This window comes from Saccopteryx bilineata, chromosome 1 (assembly GCF_036850765.1).
Source record: "Saccopteryx bilineata isolate mSacBil1 chromosome 1, mSacBil1_pri_phased_curated, whole genome shotgun sequence".
Lineage (NCBI taxonomy): Eukaryota > Metazoa > Chordata > Mammalia > Chiroptera > Emballonuridae > Saccopteryx > Saccopteryx bilineata.
Window position 1 is genome coordinate 354,489,550 of NC_089490.1, and position 24,343 is coordinate 354,513,892.

The 24,343-nt window shown below is 47.9% G+C and overlaps 1 protein-coding gene across 10 annotated transcripts in view; it reads left to right on the forward strand.

Moving 5' to 3' along the window:
• TUB (TUB bipartite transcription factor) overlaps positions 1-24,343 on the forward strand; it is a 96,010-nt gene that overhangs the window by 35,377 nt on the left and 36,290 nt on the right. For 6 of the 10 annotated variants that reach the window (XM_066250876.1, XM_066250874.1, XM_066250873.1 and 3 more), the window contains one exon: positions 4,935-5,093. The exons of the other annotated variants lie outside the window; for them this stretch is intronic. In XM_066250876.1, the coding sequence (XP_066106973.1) occupies positions 4,935-5,093 (159 nt within the window). The remainder of the gene's footprint in view (positions 1-4,934; positions 5,094-24,343) is intronic. 10 annotated transcript variants of the gene reach the window in all.

Below are 24,343 nucleotides of genomic sequence, written 5' to 3' on the forward strand. Positions count from 1 at the left end.
GCCTGAGCAAGGTCGGCCTGCCCCATGGAGACCTGCTCTGGCTGGGCCAGCATAGGAGGAATCCCTGAGCAGGTGGCACCTCAGCTTAAAGGTGCAGCGCTGGCGAGAGCAGGAAGGAGGGAGGCTGCTGGAGCCACCGGTGGTACATAAGGCTGGATCTGAAGGAAACTTCAAAGGCCTTTAGCCAGCGGTCCTGTCCCACCCCTTCCCAAGCCTTGGCTGTCCTTTCTGTGCCTCAGGCCAGGGCCTGACCTCCAGGAAAGTGTGCTGTCACCCCAGCTTTCTTGCCTCATGCTGCCAAGATCCCCTCCTGCTCCTGATCCAGGGAGTGGGCTGAAGGGCTGGCTGTTGTCTTCTGTCTTGGAACATGGGAGTGATGTGAAAGTGTGTGAGCTCTGTGTGTGAGTGTGGCATGTTTGAGCGCCTGTGATATGTGAGTGTGGGGAGAAACAAAGGCAGGTGACAGTGTACACGCATGCATGGCATGTGTGAGTATGTGCGGGGAAGGCAGGAAGTTTGTGTGGTGTGTCTGGAGTGCAGGTGCGTGGTATTTTGGGTGGGGGTCTGTGGTGGGTAGGGTAAGGTATCCTTTGATGTGTGAAATGCCTGAACGGGAGGTAATAGGTACTTGGTGGGGAATATGCACATATGAAGTATGTGAAGGAGTCTTGGGTACATATACATGTGTGTATTATGGTATAATGGTTTAGGTATGTGGATAAGGGCTATGTATGAGATACAGTTGGAGGCTATGTATGAGATATAGTGTGTGTGGAGTGTCTGAGGTGATGCATACAGGTAAGCTTGTCTATGCATGCTATAGAAGGGACTGACCTATTATTGTATGTGGGAAGGGAGAGGGCTGTGTGTAGGTCCAAAATATGTGCATGGTGTCTAGTGTGGGTGTGCGCGCGCACACTGGAGGAATGATGGAAGTGAACCAGCACATGAATGTACAGAGTGTGGGTGGAGAAGGGGCAAGTGGGTGTGCAATTCTCCCTACACTTAGATGTTGGTGGGCATGATTTTTCCCCCTCCAAGTTGAAGAACCTGAGATTCACAGGGGAGATAAGCACTATCCCATCACTGGCAACTCACAACCTAGATTCTAGAAGGTTGGGGGAGGGAACTGGCCCTCCTGGTGCCTGGTAGATTCTGGTTCAGTTCTTCAGGGTTACTGACCTGGAGCTGGCTCTCATTGGCTTACAAGAATCCATCGTACCATGAAGGAGCTTTCCTGTAAGCCAGTTGTTAAACATACTCTTAATGAAAATTAAATTACTGTTTTATTGCTTGTCTAGACTTAAAAAGTGATTTAAAAAATGTTACTAACACAGATTAAATTTTATTTTATTTTATTATTTTTTGTGACAGAGACAGAGAGAGGCAGAGAGAGAAACAGATAGGGACAGAGAGACAGGAAGGGAGATAGGTGAAAAGCATCAATTCTTTGTTGCGGCTCCTTAGTTGTTCATTGATTGATTTCTCATATGTGCCTTGACCGTGGGGCTACAGCAGACCGAGTGACCACTTGCTCAAGCCAGCGACCTTGGGCTCAAGCTGGTGAGACTTGCTCAAACCAAATGAGCCCGCGCACAAGCTGGCGACCTCAGGGTTTTGCACCTGGATCCTCTGCGTCCCAATCCAACGCTCTATCCACTGCGCCACCACCTGGACAGGCACAGATTAAATTTTAAAGTTTGTCATGTTTATAGCTGCTTCATGTGAATAGCACAGAATATTGAAAATTCTTCCACTCTTCAAAAACTATTAGAGCAGCAAAGAAGCTGCTCAAGTCACTGATGAATGAGTGAAGTTCTGACATATCCTTGTTTCATTTCATCTTGTTAAATGAAAATATCAACCAACATTTAAATTGGTGTTAGACTCATTTGTCATTACAACCACAGGCTGGCTCCAGAAAAAAAGTAAGAGAAAAATCACAGTGCATTAATTTCTGGGACAATCATCTGGTTATGTGCAATTTTTATTTGTAAATTATGTACCATACATCCTTTATATTAGCAAAATTTATAATAACCTTACATATATATACATGCAAACATATTTAGGTAGCCAGGTGTTAAACATCACTATTCAAAGCTCCCAACAGACTGCACATTGCCCACACCCCTCATGTCTCCTTCACTGGACATGGGCTGAGGTGCGGGGGGCAGATGCAACCTGCAGACGCCCTGGAGCAGCTTCTCAGATTTCCAGACAAATTGTGGTTTGTCATCAGCCCAGCTGTGACTTCCTCCTGGTCCTGGGTATTGGGACTCACCTGGAGGCCCATGCATTCAGCTCTTGCCACTTCAGTTCCTTCCCTGTGTCAGGTGTCGAGGATTCACAGGGAAGGGGAAGACATGGTTCCTGCCTGCATGGAGCTCCCAGCCAAGAGGAGGTGACACCCAGTCACAGCCAGCCACTCCCTGGAGCATGTGGGGCAGAAAGGTGGCACCTCGCTCAAGAGGCACCTGGAGAAGGAGGGCGGTGGGGGCAAGGTTGGCCTGATACAGGTGTTCCAGCTAGAACAGTGCTTCTCAGCATTTAGTGCACAGCACCCCTGGGATCTCTGTTAAAAATGCAGAGACCCTCCTTGGTAGGTCTGGGCAGGGTGGTGACCAGGAGTCTGCAGTATACCAGGGGATGGTGAAGCAGGTGACCCTGCTGGAGAAGCTTTGACCTGGGGAGAGAAGAGGGTGTGTGCAGAGGCAGAGGGATGAGAAAGATGAGGTTCTGTTGAGAGATCTGCAAGGAGACTTTCAGGGCAGCCAGAGCAAAGCAGACGTGGGCCAGGCTGGAGGGAAGGGCAGAGAGAAGCTGGAGGCAGCCTCCTGAGCCGTATGAGCAAGGTGGCATTCTACCCGGTGGAAGGAAGAGCCCTGGGGATCCTTGTTAAAAGAAGAGTGATATGCTCAGGTTGATGGTGAAAAGTGTGATGCTTGAGGACGAGCAGAACCGGAGGTAGGGAGGCCGGGAGGAGGCTGGAGACACGTGAGGTCTAAACCCAGGCAGAGGCATTGCAGACAGAAGGGGCTTTGCGGGGAAAGATGAAGAAGAGAGGAGTTAGGGTGGCATCTAGGCTTCTGGGGTGATTGAGTGGATAGCGGGGTTGTTCATGTTGTCAGGAAACACAGGAGGAAGATAAGTTTGGTTTGGTGGAGAGTAGGGTGCTTCTGGAAGAGCCCAGAGGTGTTCAGAGATCAGGAGAGCCATCAGGAAGTAGATTTGGGAGCCATGGGAATGGGTGAGGGAGCCAAGGACATGGAGAGGTCACCTGAGAGAACAGAGAATGAGAATGTCAGAACAGGTGTCTGGATCCAGTCCTGACGGGCCAGTAACTCAGGTATCTGTCCTAGCCTCATTCCTGGAAAAGTGCCCAGTCACCACCAGGTCCTCGGTGCCGGAGAGCCAGAGAGTAGGAGGGAGAAGGTTGGAGAAGTTCAGAACCATGGACAGGGTGCCGGGCTGCCTTCAGGGGAGGAGGTGGAGGGCAAGGTTAGGAGTCATGGGGCCTCAGTTCTAGCTCCAGTCCTGGCTCTGCTACCAACTTGCTGTGTGACCTTTGGCAAATTACTACCCACTCTGGGCCTCAGTTTCTTCATCTATAAATGGGAAGATTATACCAGACCAGGGACTTTCAGTGACGTTTGGAGCCCCAGGGCCACCCAGAAGTATCTCCAGGGAAACTTGGGGAGAAGGGAAGAGGCTGAGGGAGTGGCTCTCCAGCCCCGCCCTACACTCAGCTTCATCCAGAGCCGCTTGCTTTTCCCATGTTGGCTGCCAGCTGGGTCAGCGGATCCCAGGTCTGTGAAGCTTTGTCTACACGGACCCTAATGAACAGTGATAAAACATGATGAGAAAACCAAATATCCCCACACAGCTACAGTGTGAGCCTCGGTGCCCGTTTCCCATGTAACACAGCCCTGGTCGGATCCATGGTGGCATCGGACTCGGCTCTGCCTAGTTGTGGGCAGTTACAGCAGTTGATACAGCTCAGCTTGCTCCCTCCTCCTGGTCACCTTAGCCCATCAGTGCACCCTGAGTGGGGTCCATGCGACACCCTCCCCTGTGGACCCCAGTGTGAGGGTAAAGCAGCAAGGTGACCTCCCTGTTTCTTGAAGCTCTCTATTGTTTCTACAAAGAAAGAGCAAGGATTTTATGAACAGGACGTAAACATGTGGGTTCTTCCCGAGGCCGGGTCTCTGTGAAAGTGCCCATTGTGTGCCAGCGGTGGTGCCCCAGCTTCCCCAAACACCCCTCACAGTTGGACATTTTCAGTCACCTGGAGGCGAGGCTGGGCCTAGACTGGCGGGTGGGAGGGCGGTGAGAGGGGAGGCCCCAAGAGGGGACAGAAATGCCCTTCCAGGTCCCCTACAGGAAAAATGAGAACCCTTCAAGTCTAGTGGCCTCACATCCCAAGAAGCCCAGGTCTGGCTCCCCTCCCTCAGGGCGGGGCCTCTGGGATGCCCTCGCTGTCACTCTGGGACCCTCTGGTGAGGGAGTCAGTCAGAGGGGCCAGAGATCATGCTTGTTTGCTGGGTGCCCCTTCAGTCCAAACATACACGAGCCTCCCATTGCTGGGGGGTTGTCCTGCCCCTGCCCACCCCTAAGGGATCCAGGCTTTCAGATCAGTCCTGCTGGGCCCAGGACTGCAGGCTTGAAGACAATGCCTTTGGGGAGCTCCAGGGTCCCCTAGGTCTCGACTACCTTGGGAAGAGTTTGGAGGAAAATCTCAGCAGAAGTGATGCCAACATACCAGACAGGGCTCAGCAAGTTGCTGTAGGACCCCTAGGAAGACCCCCTCCTTCCCTGCTCCTCCCCTTGCTCTCTTGGGTCCTCAGGGCCATGGTGCCATTTCTCCAGTTCTTACTTGGCAGGGTGGTTGGACGGGGACAGGGGTGACGACTCTTGGTGTTTCCTGACAACAGGCTGGGGGACTCAAGCACCAATGTGAAGCTGAAGAGTATCGTGGAGACAGGGGGCTGTGAGACCCAGTCTGCCCAGGCCACGCCCGTGGCCGGGCTATGGCCCCGGGCCTGGGGAGGGTCGCTGTTTGAGAGGAGGACGCAGCTTTATAAAATGACTCCGTAAGTATGGCCTTGGCAGGGGGGGCCCAAGGCCCCCACTGCTCCACCTGGGACTCGGGCATAGACCAGGAGGCACCTGCCGCAGGTGACCCTGCAGCAGTTGGGGGGTGGGTTACCCCGAGAGTTGGGAGGCTAAGGAGGTTAGGGAAACACAAGTGCTTGGGCCAAGGTAGAGTCTGGCTCTGGGCTTCCAGGGAGCCAGGGGCCTGTGGCGGGCCTGCCCTGATGTTTTAGACCCCTGAGTTGGGGCCTTCCCGTGAGGGGTGTGTGTGCAGGTGTGTACACATGTGAGGGGCTGTGGTCTCTGCCATGACCGCTGACTGCTGGCTGGTTTTTGGTCCCAAGGAAGAGCCCTCTGTATTCAGGAACTCAGGAAGGGAGGCCTATGATTTCTCTGTTAGGCATCAAGGGCTCTAGGACAGTGATTTGCTTCTTAGGAACCTCCGGGAGAGTTTTAAAAATGCATTTCCCAGATCCTAACCCCATAGATTCTAGAGTGGGGCCCAAGAATCTCTATTTTTTTAAAGCCTCCCAGGTGATTTTGATGGGAGGCCAGTCTTGCTGTAGGCATGTGGGAGCTTAGGCCTCTGCCCACACTAGACATTCACACTTTGGTTCTTGAAGATCCAGAATTTCATGGGAGGGGAAGACCCTACATGCCTCAGTCACCTCTTCCTGAGGGATAGAAGAGAAAGAATGATGAACAGGTGGGCCCTGGATGGAGGAAGACTCAGGAAGGAGGGGTTGGAGCCTCAGGAGGAGGGATTCCTGTGTCTGGGGCCCCACCCACAGCCCTGGGGCTCTCAGAGCCCAGGCACCTGGGTCCACACCAGCCCTGACTCTGCCCCCGTTTGGCCCTGCAGGCAAGCCTGGCTCTTTTCACACAGACACAGGGAACAGAATAAGGTCAGAAAAAGGACTTCTAGGAAGGTGAGCATGTCCAAGGATAGTTATGAAATGTCATCAACAGAGTTCCTTTTTAACGTTCTTAATGTCTTTTAAAGAAAGAAACCAGTAAAATTTAAAATAGCCTCTAAAGCTCTCCTAATTAACATGAAGGTTACTGACTTACCTGAATCAACATCAAGTAACTGACTGAATGTTGACCTGGTGAAGCTGGAGTCTGAGTTGGTCTGAGCCGGTTGATTTCCTGTCTGGGCCGCCCAGGGATGCACATTCATTCCTGCAGACCCCGCACACTGTGCCTCCAGGCTGCAGAGCGTCCGAGGTGCTCACTCGACCCAATTTGCTTAGTGAATCCCCAAGTGCTGAACCTTTTGGGCTCTTTCCAATTTCTCGCTATTATAAATGTCACCGCTATGAATATCTCTATACAAATTACTTTCTTAGTATTTTACTGGGAAGCATTCCCCAAGTGGAATAACTGGGTCAAAGGACATGAGCAATTTTATAGTTCTTGTCACATATTACTATATAGTTCTCCAGAAATACTGAATCCATTTACCACGACACCAATTATGTATTTCTGTCCCCATAGCCCTCTGGTATTAAGGTTCATTGTTTTTAATTGTTCAGAGGTGTATTATTCTGTTGTGGTTTTTTTTCCATTTGGCCATATTGGTCAGGAGAGAAGCTGAAAGTTGTTTTGACTGTATAACTGTCATGATTGTTGGGGTGGGCCATTCTCTAAAGGACCCTGAGGACCTGATGGGCATTATTTGTCCCACAGGGATTATGGTGGAATCAGGCCTGAGTCAAAGAGCTCATCAGGGCTGGGAAATGGTAAGTTTTGTGGTTCTAGACTTCTCAGCCCCCACCCCCCACCCAGCAGCAAGGCAGCGTGCATACCAGGGCCGCAGTTCCAGATGATCTGAGGCCGAGCGATGAGTGTGCTTTGAAAGCAGCAGCATGTGTCTTGGGTAGAGACTGAGATGAAGGGAAGAGGGAAAACCCCTGGCTCATCCCCAGGGTGACAGGCTCTGTGGGGGGGTCGCACAGCCAACTGCCCAGCTGTGGTCTTCTTGGCTCACAGATTACCATGTTGTGTTTGTGGTCGTGGCCATGGGGCTTTGTCATCTCCTCGCCTGTTGTCTTGGTCTGGATGACCGTGCGGGAGCTGCCTCAAGAGTTTGTCCACTGTGTGTCAAACCAGGGCTTGGAAAGTGGCTGGAGAGGCCAGCTGGGTGAAGGCCGGGAAGTCTGGGCCCTCGTGTCTTGGCTGAGGTTCAAGCGTGGAGAGTTTGGGACAAGGAGTATGTTGGGGAACATTGACCCAGGTCAGGGTCTGAGATTGTGGCCGGCACATAATGTCAGGGGAGATATCAGGGACTGAAAACAGAGGCAGTGAGTTTCAAGGGCATGAATCCCAGTGATGGAAACTGGCTGCCATGGTGGTTGTAGGCAGGGCCATGGGCATCTTGGGATCTTAGAACAGACCAGATGGAGGAGGATAAATCTAGACAGACATGGCTGGTGAGCCCTGGGAACCAGTATAGGTATGAGGTCGTCAGCCAAAGCCACAGTGTCAAAGGACTCAGAAAACTTGAGGACAAAATTACAGATATGGACATTCAAGGTATTTTAGATTAGAATGGAACAATAGGGCAGTTGTACAGTAAGGGGGTCTTGGAGTCCTGGTACCAAGGGCCTGTCCATGTTGAAGCAGGACAATGAGGGAGGAGAGGACACTGGATCAGAATATGATAGTGACAACAGGGCCCCATCTCTTGGAGGAGTATTGACAGAAGCCAGCCAGGGCATCAGCATTCCAGCCTGACACCTTGATTTGGGCAAGACTCCTATCAAGCTGAGGGCAAAGCATGCATGTTGCCGGGGTAGCAGAGAGCTGTCCTGGGCTCAGCAAGATCCTCCAGGCTTTGGGCAGGAAGCAGGTCCCTTTTTCCCTCTCATTCCTGGCCGCTGCTGATGGCACCAGGGCTTGAGCTGGGCTGTGGCAGGTGATACTGTACAGAGGAGACATGGCCAGGGCCCCAGAACAACCAAATAGCAACTAGACATAGAAGTGGTTTGGTGCAGCATAGAAGTGTGGACTTTAGATTCAGATAACCTGGTCTGGTCCTGGCTCTACATCTTACTGCGTGACCTCAGTTCAGTATCACTGAGTCTCAGCTTTCTCTTCTGTAAAAGGGGGTATTCATCATAGGGTGTTGAACAGATTAAAAAGAAAAAGAATACGTGGAAGTGCTCAGCTCAGATGCTGTTGGGCAACAGATGCCTCCTCAAGTACCTAGAGCAGGGCCGAGTGTCTCCGTAGGACCCGTTCGGCGTCCGCCCTGGGCCTGAGCCTGGGAGGGGGGGAAGTGGGTGGAGGTGGAGAGGGGGCCGTGTGCGCTTTGGTAAATCCAGGAGCAGAGCTGGAACAGAATCTCAGCTTCTGGTAAATGTGATCTGGGGGTCATGGTGAATTTGGCCAGGTGTGTGTACAACATGAGACGCAGCAAATTTCTGAACCTCAGTTTCCTTAACTGCAAAAATGGGAATATCAACACCTCCCCTACAGAGTTGTGTGTGGACTAGTGATAATTCATGGAAAGCACTACCACTCCTCATGCACACAGTAGGTGGTCCCTACATGTGTGACAGTATGGTTCGTGTGGCTGCTGACACTTCTGTAAACCTCAGAAACATATCACGGTGAGGGATTTCTCTCTGTGACCCCAAGGTCCAGCATGGGGTTTGATGGACATGACACAGAGCATATACTCTCACTGGTTCAGTCTGTGGCTAATTGTGTCATTGTAGGTTTGGCTGAGGAAGGGGTGCCCAGCAGGAGGCTTTCCGAGGCTCCTGGGTCCTATGGGGACTCGGGGGGCACTGCAAGGGGCAGAATGGGCACGTAGCAGTCTTCAGTCACAAGGTGTTCTGAAAGTGGCAGGTGCCAGCAGCTCAGGCCAGGCCCTGGGCTGAGGTTTCAGTTGGCACGTGGTGGGACAGCCTGTATCCCTACAGGAGCATTGCCAGAAGCAGGCAGCAGAGAGAGGAAGGAAGCGGGAGAAGCCAGCACAGTCAGGAGTGGGTGGGGACGGCGGTGCCCCCTGTGCAGTGTGGAGGAAGCCTGTCCTGGATTTGGTCGCTGGACTGTCAGCTGCCTGTGCCCTGGTCCCAGTGTCGAGCCTGGTCTGGTACTGTGCACAGGGGACCAGGTGATGGATCTTATTCTTCTCTGTGGGGCAGGAGGATGGTGCAGAGGTTCCAGATGGTGGGGAGAATCAGGCTGAGGCTGCTTCAGACTCCACCCAGGGACCACCCAGCCTGGACACCACATTTCTGGGGCAAGAGGATCTAGAGTTCTGAACTCTAGTTTGTCACCTGCGGGTGGGAAACCTGTGGCAAGTGTAGCCTCTCTGACTTTTTGTATCCCTTCCTGGAGAATGCTCTCATGGGCCAGGTGCTGTGCTTATGCTGGGGAGAGGCGGAGAATCAGGCCTGGTCCTTGGGCCACAGAGCTGGTGGTCTAGGAGCTAGACTAGTAACACACCACTCATAACTGCAATGATTGGAGATTTCAGCAATGGTCTGAAAAGCCTTCTGAAGGGGTAGGACCCTCTTGCACCTGCCAGGTGGACAGCCTGTGTACTTTGCAAATGGCCTCCAGTCCCCATCCTCTCTGTATCTGTCTGGACCTGCCAGGATCCTCTGAGCAACCTGTGCAGCCCTCTCCTCAGTAGGCGCGCGCGCGCGCGCACGCACACACACACACACACACACACACACAGCCATCACCATGTAAAGAGGGGGCTCCACCCTCTCAGTTTCTGACCTCTGTTTGGAACCTCTCACTCCAGCTGCCTCTACTCCTGCTTCCTGATCTGCTCCCCATTCTTCCAGCATTTGGCCTTACCCCATCTGCTACCAGGTCCTGCTTCTCTAGCTTCCAGTTCTGGCTCCTCCTTCCTCCAGCAAGACTTAGTTACCCTTTACTGAGCACTGGGGAGCTAGCGCTGTGGGGTCGATGGGTTTGCCTGGTTTCCTTTTCTGTTCAGCAGAGTCCAGGGGAGCACCTTAGGGAGTCACAGGGCCCGGGTTTGGACCCTGGCTCTGCTTTTATCAGTTGTATGAACTTGAACAGGTTCCTTGAGCTTTTGGAGCCCCTTTCCTGATCAGTAGAGTGGGAGTAATAGTAGGACTGCCACGAAGATGAAATGAGACCCTGTACGTTCACGGTGCCCAGCACATAGTCAGTGCTTAATGAATGTTAGCTTCTGTTATTATTGAGTGCCTATGAATGTATTTGGAGTGGACAACAAGAATTGTTCTCATGTATTCACTCAGCAAATATTTACTAATCTTGGCCCTGGCCGATTGACTCAGTGGTAGAACGTCGGCCCAGCGTGTGAAAGTTCCGGGTTCAATTCCTGGCCAGAACACACATCTGCTTCTCCACCCTTCCCCCTCTCTTTTCTCTCTGTCTCTTCCCCTCCCGCAGCCACGGCTGCGGCATTGGAGCAAAATTGGCCTGGGTGCTGAGGACGGCTCCATGGCCTCCACCTCAGGTGCTAGAATGGGTCTGGTTGGGCAGAGCATCATCGCCCCCTGGTGGGCATGCCGGGTGGATCCCGGTCAGGCGCATGTGGGAGTCTGTCTCTCTGCTTCACTGCTTCTCACTTCAGAAAAATACAAAAAAAAAAAAAAAAAATTATTGATCTTCTACTTTGTACCAGGTACTACCCTAGGTACTGGGGCTATAGCAGGAAGTGGAACAGGAAAATCCCTGCCCCCAGGGAGCTTATGTTCTCCTAGTTTCCACAGCCACAAGCTGGTGCTCTGCCGTCAGCCCTCCCCTCTTCTTAGTCTGCATCCCACCCCCCCCACACACACACATTGCCACCATAGGCAGTCTCTCTGTCCTGTCGCCCTCAGCCTCTGCCTGCCCTCAGGACTCCCTGAATTTCATCTCCTGACCCATCCTCTCACTGGGCTCTATCTGTGCTCTTCTACTCACCTGGGATGTGGTGTCCTGCAGACCCTCCAACCTAGTACATCCAACCTGGAACGCAGCACACCCACCCCCCTCTCCATGCTCCTCCCACTGGGTGCTCTGAGGGGGTCCCCATCCACTCCTGCCTCACCTCAGACAGGCTGCTACCCATCATTGTCAGTCATCATTAGAGAGCAGTTACAAGGCTTTTATTTATTAGATCACTTAATATCTTGATATCTTTAAGTAGTTTCAGTTGTTGGCCAATGATAAGATTAAGGCCAGAATGGTGAAATAAATTGACCATGGTCACAGAACTAGGCGATGACAGAGGCAAGATTCGGAGCCCAGGCAGTCTGACCTCAGAAGCTGTCTCCAGAGACTTCTCTCTGCCCTGTGGGCTCACTCCAGTCCTCTTTATGGCCACAGGCCAGGCCACCATTACCCTGGGCTGTTGGCGAGCCTGCTTACTGGTGTCTCTGCTTTGCCACAGACCCTGATCCAAGCACTGCCTGTCATCTTCTCCCTCATAGCAGGATCATGTCATTTTCCCCATGCCAATACCCCCATGATTCCCCGTTCAGAAATTCAAGATCTTGCCTGACCTGTGGTGGTGCAGTGGATAAAGCATCAACCTGGAACACTGAGGTCACCAGTTTGAAACTCTGGGCTTGCCTGGTCAAGGCACATATGAGAGTTGATGCTTCCTGCCCTCCACCCCTTCTCTCTAAATGCAGACCAGTGTGGCTCCTAATAACGGTGTGGAATTAAGGAAACACACTTATTAAGAGAAAATGGGACCGGAAGGACTCTTCAAATGCTGATGGCAATATCCCAGCCATATGCAAATCAAGAAAGTCCTTGATACAAAGTTACACATCCAAGGCTAAAACAGGAGCTCTCCCAAGGCATAAACAGGAATCCTCCCACCATGCATAAGTGAAATCAACCAACATCTGAACAAAGAGTAAGAGGAAGGGCATGTAAATTGCTTCCAGCAACTTAAGGAAGCAAGTGAAGTGGGTGCAAATACTCAGCACCATAACCAATATGGAGGTGAAGTGGGGAGAACTTAGCCTTTTGCTAAGCCTTGAATCTACATATCCCCCTTTTCTTTTGTATTTTTAATTTGTGTGCTGAGATTTGCACTCATCTGATTTCCTAGTTTCCCTGATTCTAATTTGGAGGCAGACTGAAAAAATACAGAACAAACACAAAATTAGTACAGCCAATGCTAACAGATACCCAAACACAAGTATTCTAATACATTACAATGATTAAAGCCTTTAAGCAAATTCTTAGCCAATATAACAAGAATCTATAAAAGAATAGTGTCCTTAACATGTTCACCAAGTCCAAATTGGCACCAACACCATTCCAAATCCCTGCAAATGCAACCCAAACCCAGTTCAGTCCATTAGGAGCTGTCACAGAAGCAGGAGTCCAGGAAAAGTCCACATTCAGGAAAAGTCCATATGGCACTGGAATTGTCACATTTGTATACTTTGCAGCTCGCATCCAAGTCCCAAAGACCACTGTTTCTAGCTGGTAATGGTTCAGGTAGACTGGAAAAGCCATCTTCAGCATGTGTGGCGATGGAGCTTCTGTTCTACTCAGCCTGGAGAGATGAGACCAGGGTGCTTTTCCCTGGAGTTCTGCAACTGTAGCATGGTGAAGAGAACCTTGGGATACACTAAGCTGGGTAGCAAAGGTAAATTCTTAATAGAAGTTGGCAAAAAGGAGAAAGAGAGCTCTAAATTAGAAGTAGGTCCCAGCCTGAAATATGAGTGGGGCATTGAGGCAGGAGGAATAAAGGAAACACTATATATTAAACAAAGCAGCAGAAAATAGGATTATCAACACCCACAACAGAGATCTTCAAGGGATGAGTAAAAACCCGAATATTCAGGCAAGACATAGTAAGTGGCCCTTGTGTAAATGAGATCAGTTTACCTGCTACTTGGAAGAAATACCCTAGGCTTGTCCATGGTGACGTAGATGGGGCCAACGACCCTGGGCACCTTTAGTCTTCAGTGGCAAATCCCAACAGGCTGGGCAAGGTTAGGTCAAGGTGGCTGGAGCAGAGCTGGAAGAGACTGAACCCTCTCTTAGAGGAGCGAGGGGGAAGCCTACCTTCCAGTGTCCCTTTTTCCTCACAGCAAAGGCATGTAAGTCTGGCAGGCCTTAGCTCAGTGACCTTCCTTTTCACTATTGAAGCAAGGTCCAGATAGAGTCCTATGAGACCCCTTTTGGGCATTGGAGCCTTTAAGGGCGTATTCCAAGAGCTGGTATTTCACCTGATCTCTGTTGGGCTTTCTCTGCCTCTTGGTACCTGAAAAGCCATGTTCAGAAGATCTTGCTGAGGGGTTTGAGGATCCCCATCTGCCTATATAAGCCTTTTCCATATATCTGGAGCTATTTGGAAAAAGACAAAACAGTGTTATTAGCTGAATCAAATAAAAGAGGGTAGAAGTTTGCAGGAGAAAAAGATTTGGCATCTCCTGTTCATCAGCATTCAAAAGAAAAATTTTAAAGATAAGGTAGATTTGCAAGAGTTCCAGGATTTGACTCCCCCTTTTATATTTTTTAAATTGACCCTAAATATTTGCTGGGTACACTTTAATAATACCTTGACTTTAAAGATTGTAAGAAATACTCGTAATTTGAAAGGTTTGACAAAATACAGTAAATGCTTTTGCTACATATGAAGGAGTATTGTCAGCTTTCATCACATCAGGAAGTCCAATAATAGAAAATGCATACAGACAATGAGCTATAACATGCTTAGCAGCCTCTTCTGTTCTGGCAGAGGCTACTATAAATCCAGAGTAAGTATCCACTGTAACGTGGACAAAGGACTGTTTGCCAAATGAAGGTGTATGAGTAACAGCCATTTGCCAAAGTTGTCCCGGTAGGAGTCCTCGAGGGTTAACTCCAAATGAAGGGACAGATTATAGTATAGGACACCTTGGACAGGATTTAATAATCTGCCATGCTGCTTCCCGAGAAAGTTGAAACTGTTTACACAGGGCTGCAGCATTCTGATGATGAATAGTATGAGACTGAATTGCTTGATCTGTCATGGTTGCTCCAATAATTTTCTTTTGGGTAGCTTGATCAACAAGGGCATTCATTCCCTTGTGCTTAAAGCTCCAGGGAGCATAGAGTGAGCTTGAATATGTCCTATAAAACATGGAGCTCTATGTTGATGTACAAGTCTTTGAAGAAGGAGAAACTGCTGAAATAGTTCCTCATCAGCAGTTGTCCCTAAGACAGCAGTCTCTATAGTGGGAACAACCATAAGTAAATATTTGCTGTCTATATACAGATTAAAGGAGGAACATGGCAAATGCTGAAAAGCCATGATAATGGTATGTAATTCTAGTCTTTGAGCTGATTTTAAGATGACTATTTCAGTATAAAGTGGTCCATTGATTATTAAGCCTGCTATTCCTGAGCTGGACCCATTAGTAAAGACTGTAGCTGCTTCAGAAATGGGCTCATTAACAATTGTTTTAGGAAATACAAATGTAACTATTTTATCAGCTGGGTAGTGAGAATCAATTTGGTCTGTAAAATTTGCAAAAGCAATTTGCCATTTAGTGGAAGTTTCCCAGAGCCATTGTTGGTGATCCTTTGAAAAAAGGAACAATAATTTGAGGCTCAAAACCTATAAACTGTAAGAGTCGCCTATGCCCCTTGATAATCAAGGAGGCGACAAGATCAAAATATGGAGATAAACTTTCTTAGGAGTAACTGCTAAATGAATCCATTCAATAGGACCTGAAGCTTGCCATAATAGTCCCATTGGAGTGTAACTCGAGGGAAAAATTAGTAAGGCAATTGATTCTTCAGGATTTATGCATTTTAGTTGTGCTTGTTGCAAGGCTTTTTCTACGAGCTTTAAAGCTTGCTGTCCTGCAGCTGTAAGTAGCCAAGGAGAAGCTGGTTCAGCCGAGCCTCTAAGACTATCAAAAAGTGGTTTCAGTTCCCCGGTAGTTAATTTCAAGGAAGGTCTGAGCCAATTAATATCTCCTAATAGTTTCTGGAAATCGTTTTAAGTTTGCAAATGATCTGTCCTGATTTCTATTTTCTGTGGACGAATTTGTTGTCCCTCAATAATTTGTCATAAATAAGAAAAAGGTAAAGATTGCTGTACCTTTTTAGGAGCTATATAAAGTCCTGATTCTTTCAAAGAATATTCTAGTTGCAAAATGGTCAACACAGTGTCTTTATCTGGATGAGTGATAAGAATATTATCCATATAATGAATTATGTATGCCGTAGGGTGCTGCCTTCACAAGGTAGGACTGTTAGCCATACCTTGAGGCAAAACTCTCCACTGGTATTGCTCCATGGGAGTCTGGAAATTAAGTGAAGGAACACTGAATGCAAAATGCTTGCAATCCTTCAAGTCAATAATTACAAAGTGAAAATTCCATGGAATGGCAGTAGGAGAAGGGAGTCTTACCTGGAGAGGACCCATAATTTCCAGTCTTATTTATTGCTCTCAAATCTTGTAATAGTCTCCAGTTTCCTGATTTCTTTTTAATGACAAATATAGGTGTATTCCATGGACTATTAGATGGTTCAATGTGCCCAAGCTGTAGCTGCTCTTGTACCAATTGAGCAACTGCCTTAAGTTTCTCCTGTGAAAGGGGCCATTGGTCTACCCATACAGGATTATCTGATTTCCAAGTAATTGGGTCTGCACAAAGCATTATTAGGGTAGCAGGAGCAACCAAGGCCCCTATGCTAAATTTTTATATTCTAATCCACACCTTCTGGTATTGGGTGCCACTTCTATGAGGGTAAGAATTCCCCACTGTTCTTTCCCTAGTCCCTTAGTAGGCAAAAATTCCTGATTAAGCACTTGAGTATTGACTAAATTATTAGGACTGACAAGTAAATGCTCCCGTATTTTTCAAAACATCTCTACCCCACAAATTAACTGGCAATCCAGGGAGCACATAAGGCTTAAAAGAATCCAGAATGACCTTCTTTATCTTCCCATTATAAAAACTAGAGCTTTTGTTGAGGGGATTTGTAATTCTGTGGCTGCTGCATAAGTGGGCCAGGAAGGAGGCCAATGTAGCTTAACAATAACAGATACATCAGCTCCAGTATTTATAAGTCCTTTAAATTTACACCCTTGTATTGTTAGTTTGATTTCAGGGCGTTCCTGACCTATATTTTGAATCCAATTGGCAAAATCAGAGGAGCCAAATCACCAGTTTCCTTGGGGCCCCTTTTGCAGGATGTGGCCTGAGAAGCAGAATTAGCATCCTTATACTATTCTTCTAACTGCCTGAATTAGCTGTGAGACAAATTCTTGAAATGATTTATTAGGGCCCTGCTTAATTTTGCTCAATTCATTTGTTTTGCCTAAATGAGTATAACCTTACACATAAACTAGGCAATTTATGCACAAAAAATACAAGTATAACATATAACTTTGATCAGTCCTAATACTTAAGTTGCTGTTTGGCTCCTAACTCTGAACACACCTCACAATGCACTAACCAAATCAGTAAGTCTTAAGGATCTACATTCTTTTCTATTTAAATTTAAATGAGCACTCCTTATAAGTTCTAAAAACATTTTATTTTTTCTAAATATTAGAGCTAGCATTTCCAATTTTTGTATGCAAAAAAGGAACTTAATTCAGGCCTTAAAAACAGACACATTTTAGACAATATTAAACAAAGACTAAACAGAAACAAGAATTAGATGAACCACACAAACCAGAGAGAAACCCGGGATTTCAGAGCACAACCAGATTAGAAAGATGCCTGCCTGATATTAGGGCATTTTCTGACAGAGGGACTGAAGGATGGGACTAAACAAAATCTCCCTGAGAAAATTTGCTCTTGGCAGCTGCTGGGATATTTTCTATAGTCAGATACAACACAGGTCCCCTGCCTCAATTTCCAGGCAAAGAATAAGAAAGAAACAAAATGATAGTCAGACATCATTTTGATATCAAAGAACAGTCCCTGCTGTTCTTTCCCTAGATTGTAGTTAACACATTAAAGAAAATCAGACCATGACAAGAAAAGCTGTAATTTTCCTAATACCTGAGTCTCCTATCCATTCTCAAGAAAGTCCAACTTCCACAGCAAATAATCACTCCCGAAGAGATGAGCACAAGCAATCGCCTTCCAGTCATTTGGGGGAAGAGCCTTTGCACTAATAGTATCTAATAAACCAAGTGAAAAAGGGGCAGTAGGCCCATACTGAACACAAGCAAGTTTAAGCTCTTTCAGAGTTCTAAAAGGTACAGGTTCATGTTCTCACATTAGTCTCCCTGTATCATCCTGTCTTTCTACAACAGGAAAATGGGTAAAGCCATTTATTGTTTCCCCTGTATTTTGAGCCTGGTTTATAGATTGTTGGAGAGGGGATTTCTCATATTTTGAGCCATAGACTCCAGAATCAGCCCGATAAGGGAACGGAGGAACAGAGAGTTGAACGTAGGAAGGAGCTGAGGGCAGCAGAGGTCCCGCCGCTAAGGCAGCCAGAGCCACGGATTTTTTTTATCTCCCGAGTCATCCTCAGCCTCCCAAGGTATCCTCATATTTACATCCCTCTGTTTCCAGCGCACCCTGATACTCTTCAGACACTGATCTGTCTTCATATGGAAACATTTCTACAAGAAGGTCCCTTATTTTTTACCCTATCTGTCCCATAATCTTTTACTCCCGCTTATACTTTCCCCCAAAACTTTCTTTACTCACTGTGCGCACTTCACTTTCGGGAGTTCCGTCACCTGCCTTCAGTTTTAGTTTCCTCGTACTCATACTCAAGTCTTCAGTTTGGGTGCACTTGCTGCAGACCAGCGCAACGAATTAAGGAAACAAACTTATTAGGAAAAAATGGGAGCGGGAGGGCTCTTCAAATGCTGATGGCAATATCCGAGTCATAGCCCCAGTTTGCTTTATTATATAGCCATATGCAAATCAAGGAAGTCCTTGATACAAAGTTACACATCCAAGACTAAAGCAGGAGCTCTCCCAAGGCATAAACAGGAATCCCCCCACCATGCATAAGTGAAATCAACCAACATCTGAACAAAGAGTAAGAGGAAGGGCATGTAAATTGCTTCCAGCAACTTAAGGAAGCAAGTGAAGTGGGTGCAGATACTCAGCATCATAGCCAATATGGAGGTGAAGTGGGGAGAACTTAGCCTTTTGCTAAGCCTCGAATCTACAGTGGCTTTTTGCCATTTATGGTCCAGAACACTCTCTCCACTCCCTGAAATGAATAAATAAAGAAAAATTATTTTTAAAAGGAGAGATTCAAGATCAAATATTCAGCCTAACCTCGAATAACTACCCCAGACCCCACTTACTCCCTGACGGACACCACCCACCCCAACACTCTCCTGCTTCCTGTGTCTGTATCTCTCACCCCCTCTACCTTTATAAACATTTATCCAGCCTCAAATGTCATATCTGGTGCCGAGTTTGGCTTGACCGCAGGCCAGACTCTATTGCCCTCTACCCTGTGTCCCCACAGCTCTGCACCTTCAGTCTGGCCGAGCTGATTCACTCCGGCCATTGTCGTTTGCTGTGTCTGCATCTGCCTGTGTCCTCAAGTGCCGTGTCTTATTCATCTCTGGGTCCCAGTGATAATAGGGCTGGGAGCAGAGCACTCCTGGCCACTGAAATGACTCGGGCCAGCCTACAGTGTCACTTGGAGATTTGGGGTAGAAAAGTTCCAAGTGTCTTTCTGTTCTCCTTCTAATCCTGCTAAAACCAGAAATGGGGACTGATTCCCAGATAGTCTCATCACAGGATGGCTGAGTGGAAGGGACACTAGAAGTCCCCTGCATTAACTAATTATTTTTTATTATTATTATTTTTTTTTTTTGCATTTTTCTGAAGCTGGAAACAGGGAGAGACAGACAGACTCCCGCATGCGCCCGACCGGGATCCACCCGGCACGCCCACCAGGGGGCGACGCTCTGCCCACCAGGGGGCGATGCTCTGCCCATCCTGGGCGTCGCCATGTTGCGACCCTCCTGGGTGTCGCCATGTTGCGACCAGAGCCACTCTAGCGCCTGGGGCAGAGGCCACAGAGCCATCCCCAGCGCCCGGGCCATCTTTGCTCCAATGGAGCCTTGGCTGCGGGAGGGGAAGAGAGAGACAGAGAGGAAGGCGCAGCGGAGGGGTGGAGAAGCAAATGGGCGCTTCTCCTATGTGCCCTGGCCGGGAATCGAACCCGGGTCCTCCGCACGCTAGGCCGACGCTCTACCGCTGAGCCAACCGGCCAGGGCCAACTAATTATCTTTGAAATAGACCGAGGCCCAGAAGTAGAAAGACCCAACCCAAGGTCCCACAGCGGGAAGAAGTTGTGACTAGAATTCAGACCCCTGGCTTCTACCTCAGGGTACTTTCTGCTGCTGAACTGTGTTCTTTTCTTTGCTCTTTTTCTATATAAGATACATATGGTAGTAACCATGGTTACTTAAACTGAAAATCGCCACAGGTCTCATATCTCTGGGATGTTTTCTTCTCCCTTTACAGATGACCACATGAACACTTTATTTTACACATTTATTATCACAATTTTGTACTCTCATTTTCCATTTAGTATTTTTATTCTTTTGTGACTAACATTTAAATTAGATTCTTGTAGAGAATGGGGTATATTTCTGGGTTGCTTATTTTCTTCCATTGAAGTTCATGTGAGGTTTTTGTCCAGCACCACACTGTTTCAGTTGTCGTGTTAAATAGTTTAACATCTGGTGGGTCTGGTCCTCCTCTCATTCACTGTCATTATGAGAATCTTCTTCATTTTTCTTACCTATTGTTTTTTTTCTCTTTCTCTAGGTAATCTTTACCTGGGTTACCTAGAGGAATTAAGGGCTGGGAAATAGTTTATCCCAGGCTGCTCTGATCTTGTATATCGACACAGGTCAATTAGACACTCTTAACTCATGGCTCTGAAAATGGAAAAGAAGCTAATTGATTGAAATGTTCCCAACACCCTGACCGCCCCCCCCCACACACACACACACTGCTGCACCCTGTTCTGTAGTCCTGGGACATAGGGCAGAATGCCTGAAGGGCATAGCCATGCTGAGTAATGATGGTTGTAGCTTCTGACTCACCGCTCAGTGACTGTGGCTTTCCCTGGCACCGGAAGCCCCCGGGCAGCTCTCTGTGTAGGATGGGGAGTCTGGGGAGCAGGCCTAGTTCACGTGCCCTCTGACCGCACACCTCTGTGCCCTGCGACATTGCCACCTTCCCAGAAAGCTTCCTATAGAGTCTCTCTCCACTCCTATATATTTTTCGTTGGTACAAAAGCCTGCTTCTCACTGCCCATTCTCCCGAATTTATCTCCGAAACAGCACCTGACCTTTCATTAACCTATATACTCCCAAGAACACTCACTTGAGGTGCAAAGTGGACACCTAATTAATATCACTTGTTCAACTGCTTTGTGAGCCAAAATGTAGGAGTACCGTTAATGGACACAGGTCAGAGTGGTCACTTTGGTTTTCTTATCGATAGAACCCACACTCACGAACCATCCTGGAGCTTGCCCGCCTCCCTTAGATCATCACCAAAGGGAACACTTTCATTATCAAATATCAGACTCCCCTTGGAAGTTTGCTCTCAACTAAATTAAATCTAAGAAGAATTATGATCTTTAACTTTTTTATTTTTTGTTGATTTTAGAGGGAGAGGAAGAGAGAGAAACATTGATTTGTTGTTCCACTTATTTGTGCATTCATTGGTTGATACATTTAAAAATTTTTTATTTATTGTTTTTTTTAAAGAGAGAAACATCAACTTGTTGTCCCACTTATTTATGCATGCATTAGATTCTTCTGTGTGCCCTGACTGGTATCAAACCCATCATCTTGGCATATCAGGAAACGCCTTAACCAGCTGAGTACCTGGCCAAGGCAAGAATTACTACCTTTAAAATAGTCTTCTTATCATATAGGAATACATTAAGAATCTCCATTTATTCAGGTTCTTTTTATAAATCTCAATTATATTTTATAATTTTCTTCCTGTGGATTACAAATAAGTTTCATATTATTTTAAAACATTTCATACATAATCTTGCCATTTGTAGATTTTTCACTTCATTCTGTAAAGGATTCTTTTATAATAGTAATATGAATGCTGTTGACTATTTTCTTTTTGTCTTTTCATTGGGAGACCTTACTGAACTTCCTGATTCTAAAGGTTTTCTCATTGAATCCCTTAAGGTTCCTCAGGACCCCTGGACAGTATGTCATTTGAAATAATATTGCAAATGAAGACTCCACCTTCCTAATACAGTAGATTAATGACTGTTTGTCACTGTGGCCCTCAGGAACTTAGAAAAGGAAAATACAAGTAGTTGGTCTGCCTCCATCCCCATGAACCACTAATTCTGGCTCAGCAGTAGGGCCTGGGTCTGGGAGGGGTCTGGGAGGGGCAGGGGCAGGAAATCGCTTCCAGACCAAGGAGCCCGCTCTGCAGAGGTGAGGAGAGCCTGACCTTGGCTTGTCGGCAAGCAGATAAGTGTGGCTGGAGAGCAGAAGCTGAATTGGCTTTGTAGACACTTAAAAAAATTGTAGTCTATGAACAAGGGAAGGCAAAGAAGGATTTTAAGCAGCAGGTGCAATGGTTGATTTGCATTATGAAAAGATCACTCTCGCTGCCATGTGAGAACAGACTGCAGGGAGGCCAGAGGGGAAGGGGGTGCAGATCATTATATAACAGCTAACTCATACATCTTCTTCCTGAGTGCCAGGTCCTGTTTGAAGTGGCTTACATGCATTAACTGTTAAGTCCCCAGGTACGCAAGGAGCTCGTGAGCCTGGGTGAACCTCCGATCTGGCTCTAGAGTCCACTGGCATGTCTCAGATGATGTAGTTTGGATGAGGGTATTGGCACTGGAGATGGTGAGAAGTGGACAGATTGATGAGATAAATAAGATTCAATTTTAACTGGACCTGGTGATGGACTGGCTATTGGTGGGGAGGGAAGAAGAGATCTCAAGGTACTGTTTTCTCCACATATCTGTGGCCATTTGGAGTTTCTCTGAGACTTGTCTGTTCACTTTTCCATTGGAGTGTTCATATGTGTTTATCACCTGTACTCGTTTTCATGGGGAGGGAGGGAGGGAATTCAGACCCACTTTCCAGGGCGCACTGTACCTCCCGTCGGGTGCGTGACTGGCGAAGGGATGTGTCTCTGCTCATCATACCTTTTGCATGGGGGTGTGAGAGCAAGGTAAGCCTGGTCTGGGTGTTCTCTACTCAGCTCCCCTGGGACAGTTGGGGTGGGAGGTGAGACATGGGTGACCTTTTCATGTAAACTGTCAGACAGGACCCTAGATAATGGAACTCTAGTGAAGTGATATTGGGGGCCTTAGACATTAATCCAACACCCTCATCTCATAAATTGAGTCACTGAGGCCAAGAAAACAGATTTATCTGAGGTCGTGTAGAAGGCCAGGGACTTGAGCCTAGAGCTTAGTTTTCCTGACATCCAAGATACGAACACTTCTTTCGATCAAGTGATGACATTAGGCAGTGACATCAGCAAGTGTCTGGTCGCCAGCCCTGGTGGGGAACATGGGTGGATACTGCATTGTATCAGAGATAAGAGGTGCGATGGGGAAAGGTTAAAAATGGTTGGGTTGAGCCAGAGAAATGGGTAGTTCCTGGGAGCTCCTGAAATCCAGGCGGGCTGAGGTGTGAGCACAAGGAGCTGGGACCCAATAGATCTAGGACATTTTGGAGCAGGTGCTTGAGAGGCAGGGTAGAGTAGAGAGGAACCTGAGCTAAAGGAACACACAGCACCTCCCAGGGCCCTGTCTGCTGGGGAACGGAGGCCTCAAAAGTCCATTCCGAGGGCCGATGCAGGTTGCCCGTCTCCAGGGAGACCTCAGAAGTCCCAACAAGTATGAAGGCTGGTGCAGGCCATCTGGCCTGCAATGTCTGGGTCTGAATTTGGGGCCTCGTTTCACTGAGCGAAGCCCCTAACCCTAACACACCCACTCCCTGCTAGCCCAAGGCTGACAGGATCAGGAAGGGGCAGGGAGGGCGGTGCCTGCAGAGAAGACCGGGCAGGAAGGTGGGCTGTGATGAGGACTGGAATCAGGTGGAGAGGTCCAGAGCAGCATGGAGGTGGAAGAAGGCAGAGGTAGATCCTGCCCCCAGCCCTACCAGCCCTCAGTGTGGTGTCACCCAGCGAAGTCTAAAAGGGGGCTGTACATAGCCTACTCAGGGCCCCTTTCCTCCCTGCCAGAGTCCAGGCAGGGCAGCCACTGGGACTGCCTGTTCTTGTTCTCATCTGACATGGGCCCAGGCCCCTGTGCACAGGCCTTGGTGGAGGCTGAGTCCGTCCTTGCTGTTGTGACCACCCATAGCACTTAAGCTTCCCTCTGGATAACAGCTCAGGGTTGCTGTGAGCAGTCAGTGAGATAAATCATGTAACGCTCAGCACAGTGCCAGCCCTACTCGAGGGCTTGATAAGTGGGAGCTCTAATTACTAAACGTTGTCACATCTCTGTGGTACTTTGGATTTTTGATGCAGCATCTCAGGCTCACGTTCTTTTTCTCAGTTCAGCCTCACACGCCCTGTGCAGTGGGCAACACATGCTTTGTTCCCACTCTACAGATGAGGAAACTGAGGCGAGACTGGTGAGTGGTCCCTGGCCACCCGGTGAGTTAGCATCCCAAAGAGGACAAGAATTCAGCTCTCCTTAGCCTCGCATGTTTTCATCGCTGCGCGTTTCCTCTATAAAATGCAAGACTTTTACCCTTGTTTCAAGGTTGTGCATGCTATAATCATTTTCTTTAGTCTCCTAACAGCCCTGCTGTAAAGAGTCAAAATGTCACAGACATTCAGTGCTGGAAGGTAGCCTTTGAGACTGTCCCACCTGCTGATTTTCATGGGGCATAGAGAGACAACATACTTACTCAAGGTCATGCAGCATATTAGCAATAAGGTCAGGACTAAAATCTGGGTCTGGTGTCCTTGCCTCTATACCTGCTGCCTGTATGGGTCTTGGGACTTTTATCCCCATTGCAGAGAGGGGAAAATGAAACCAGAGAGGAAAACAGCTTGACTCTAATCCCACAGCACCTCATTTTGCCTCCTTTTGGGACATTACTTCTTTAGTGATCTGGTGGCCTTAGAGTTTTATATTTATGAACCATTAGCAACAAAGGGCAGGGGGGAGCATGTAGCGAAAAGATGATTTCAGAGGGGAGGGGTAATACATTTTGCCAATAATTTAAATTGTATTTCAGGGTCTGAGATTCCTCTTGCTAGAAAGCTTGCCTTTGTGAATTCAGAGTAGGATTGTTTAAAATGCATGTTTTATTTTAAAGAAC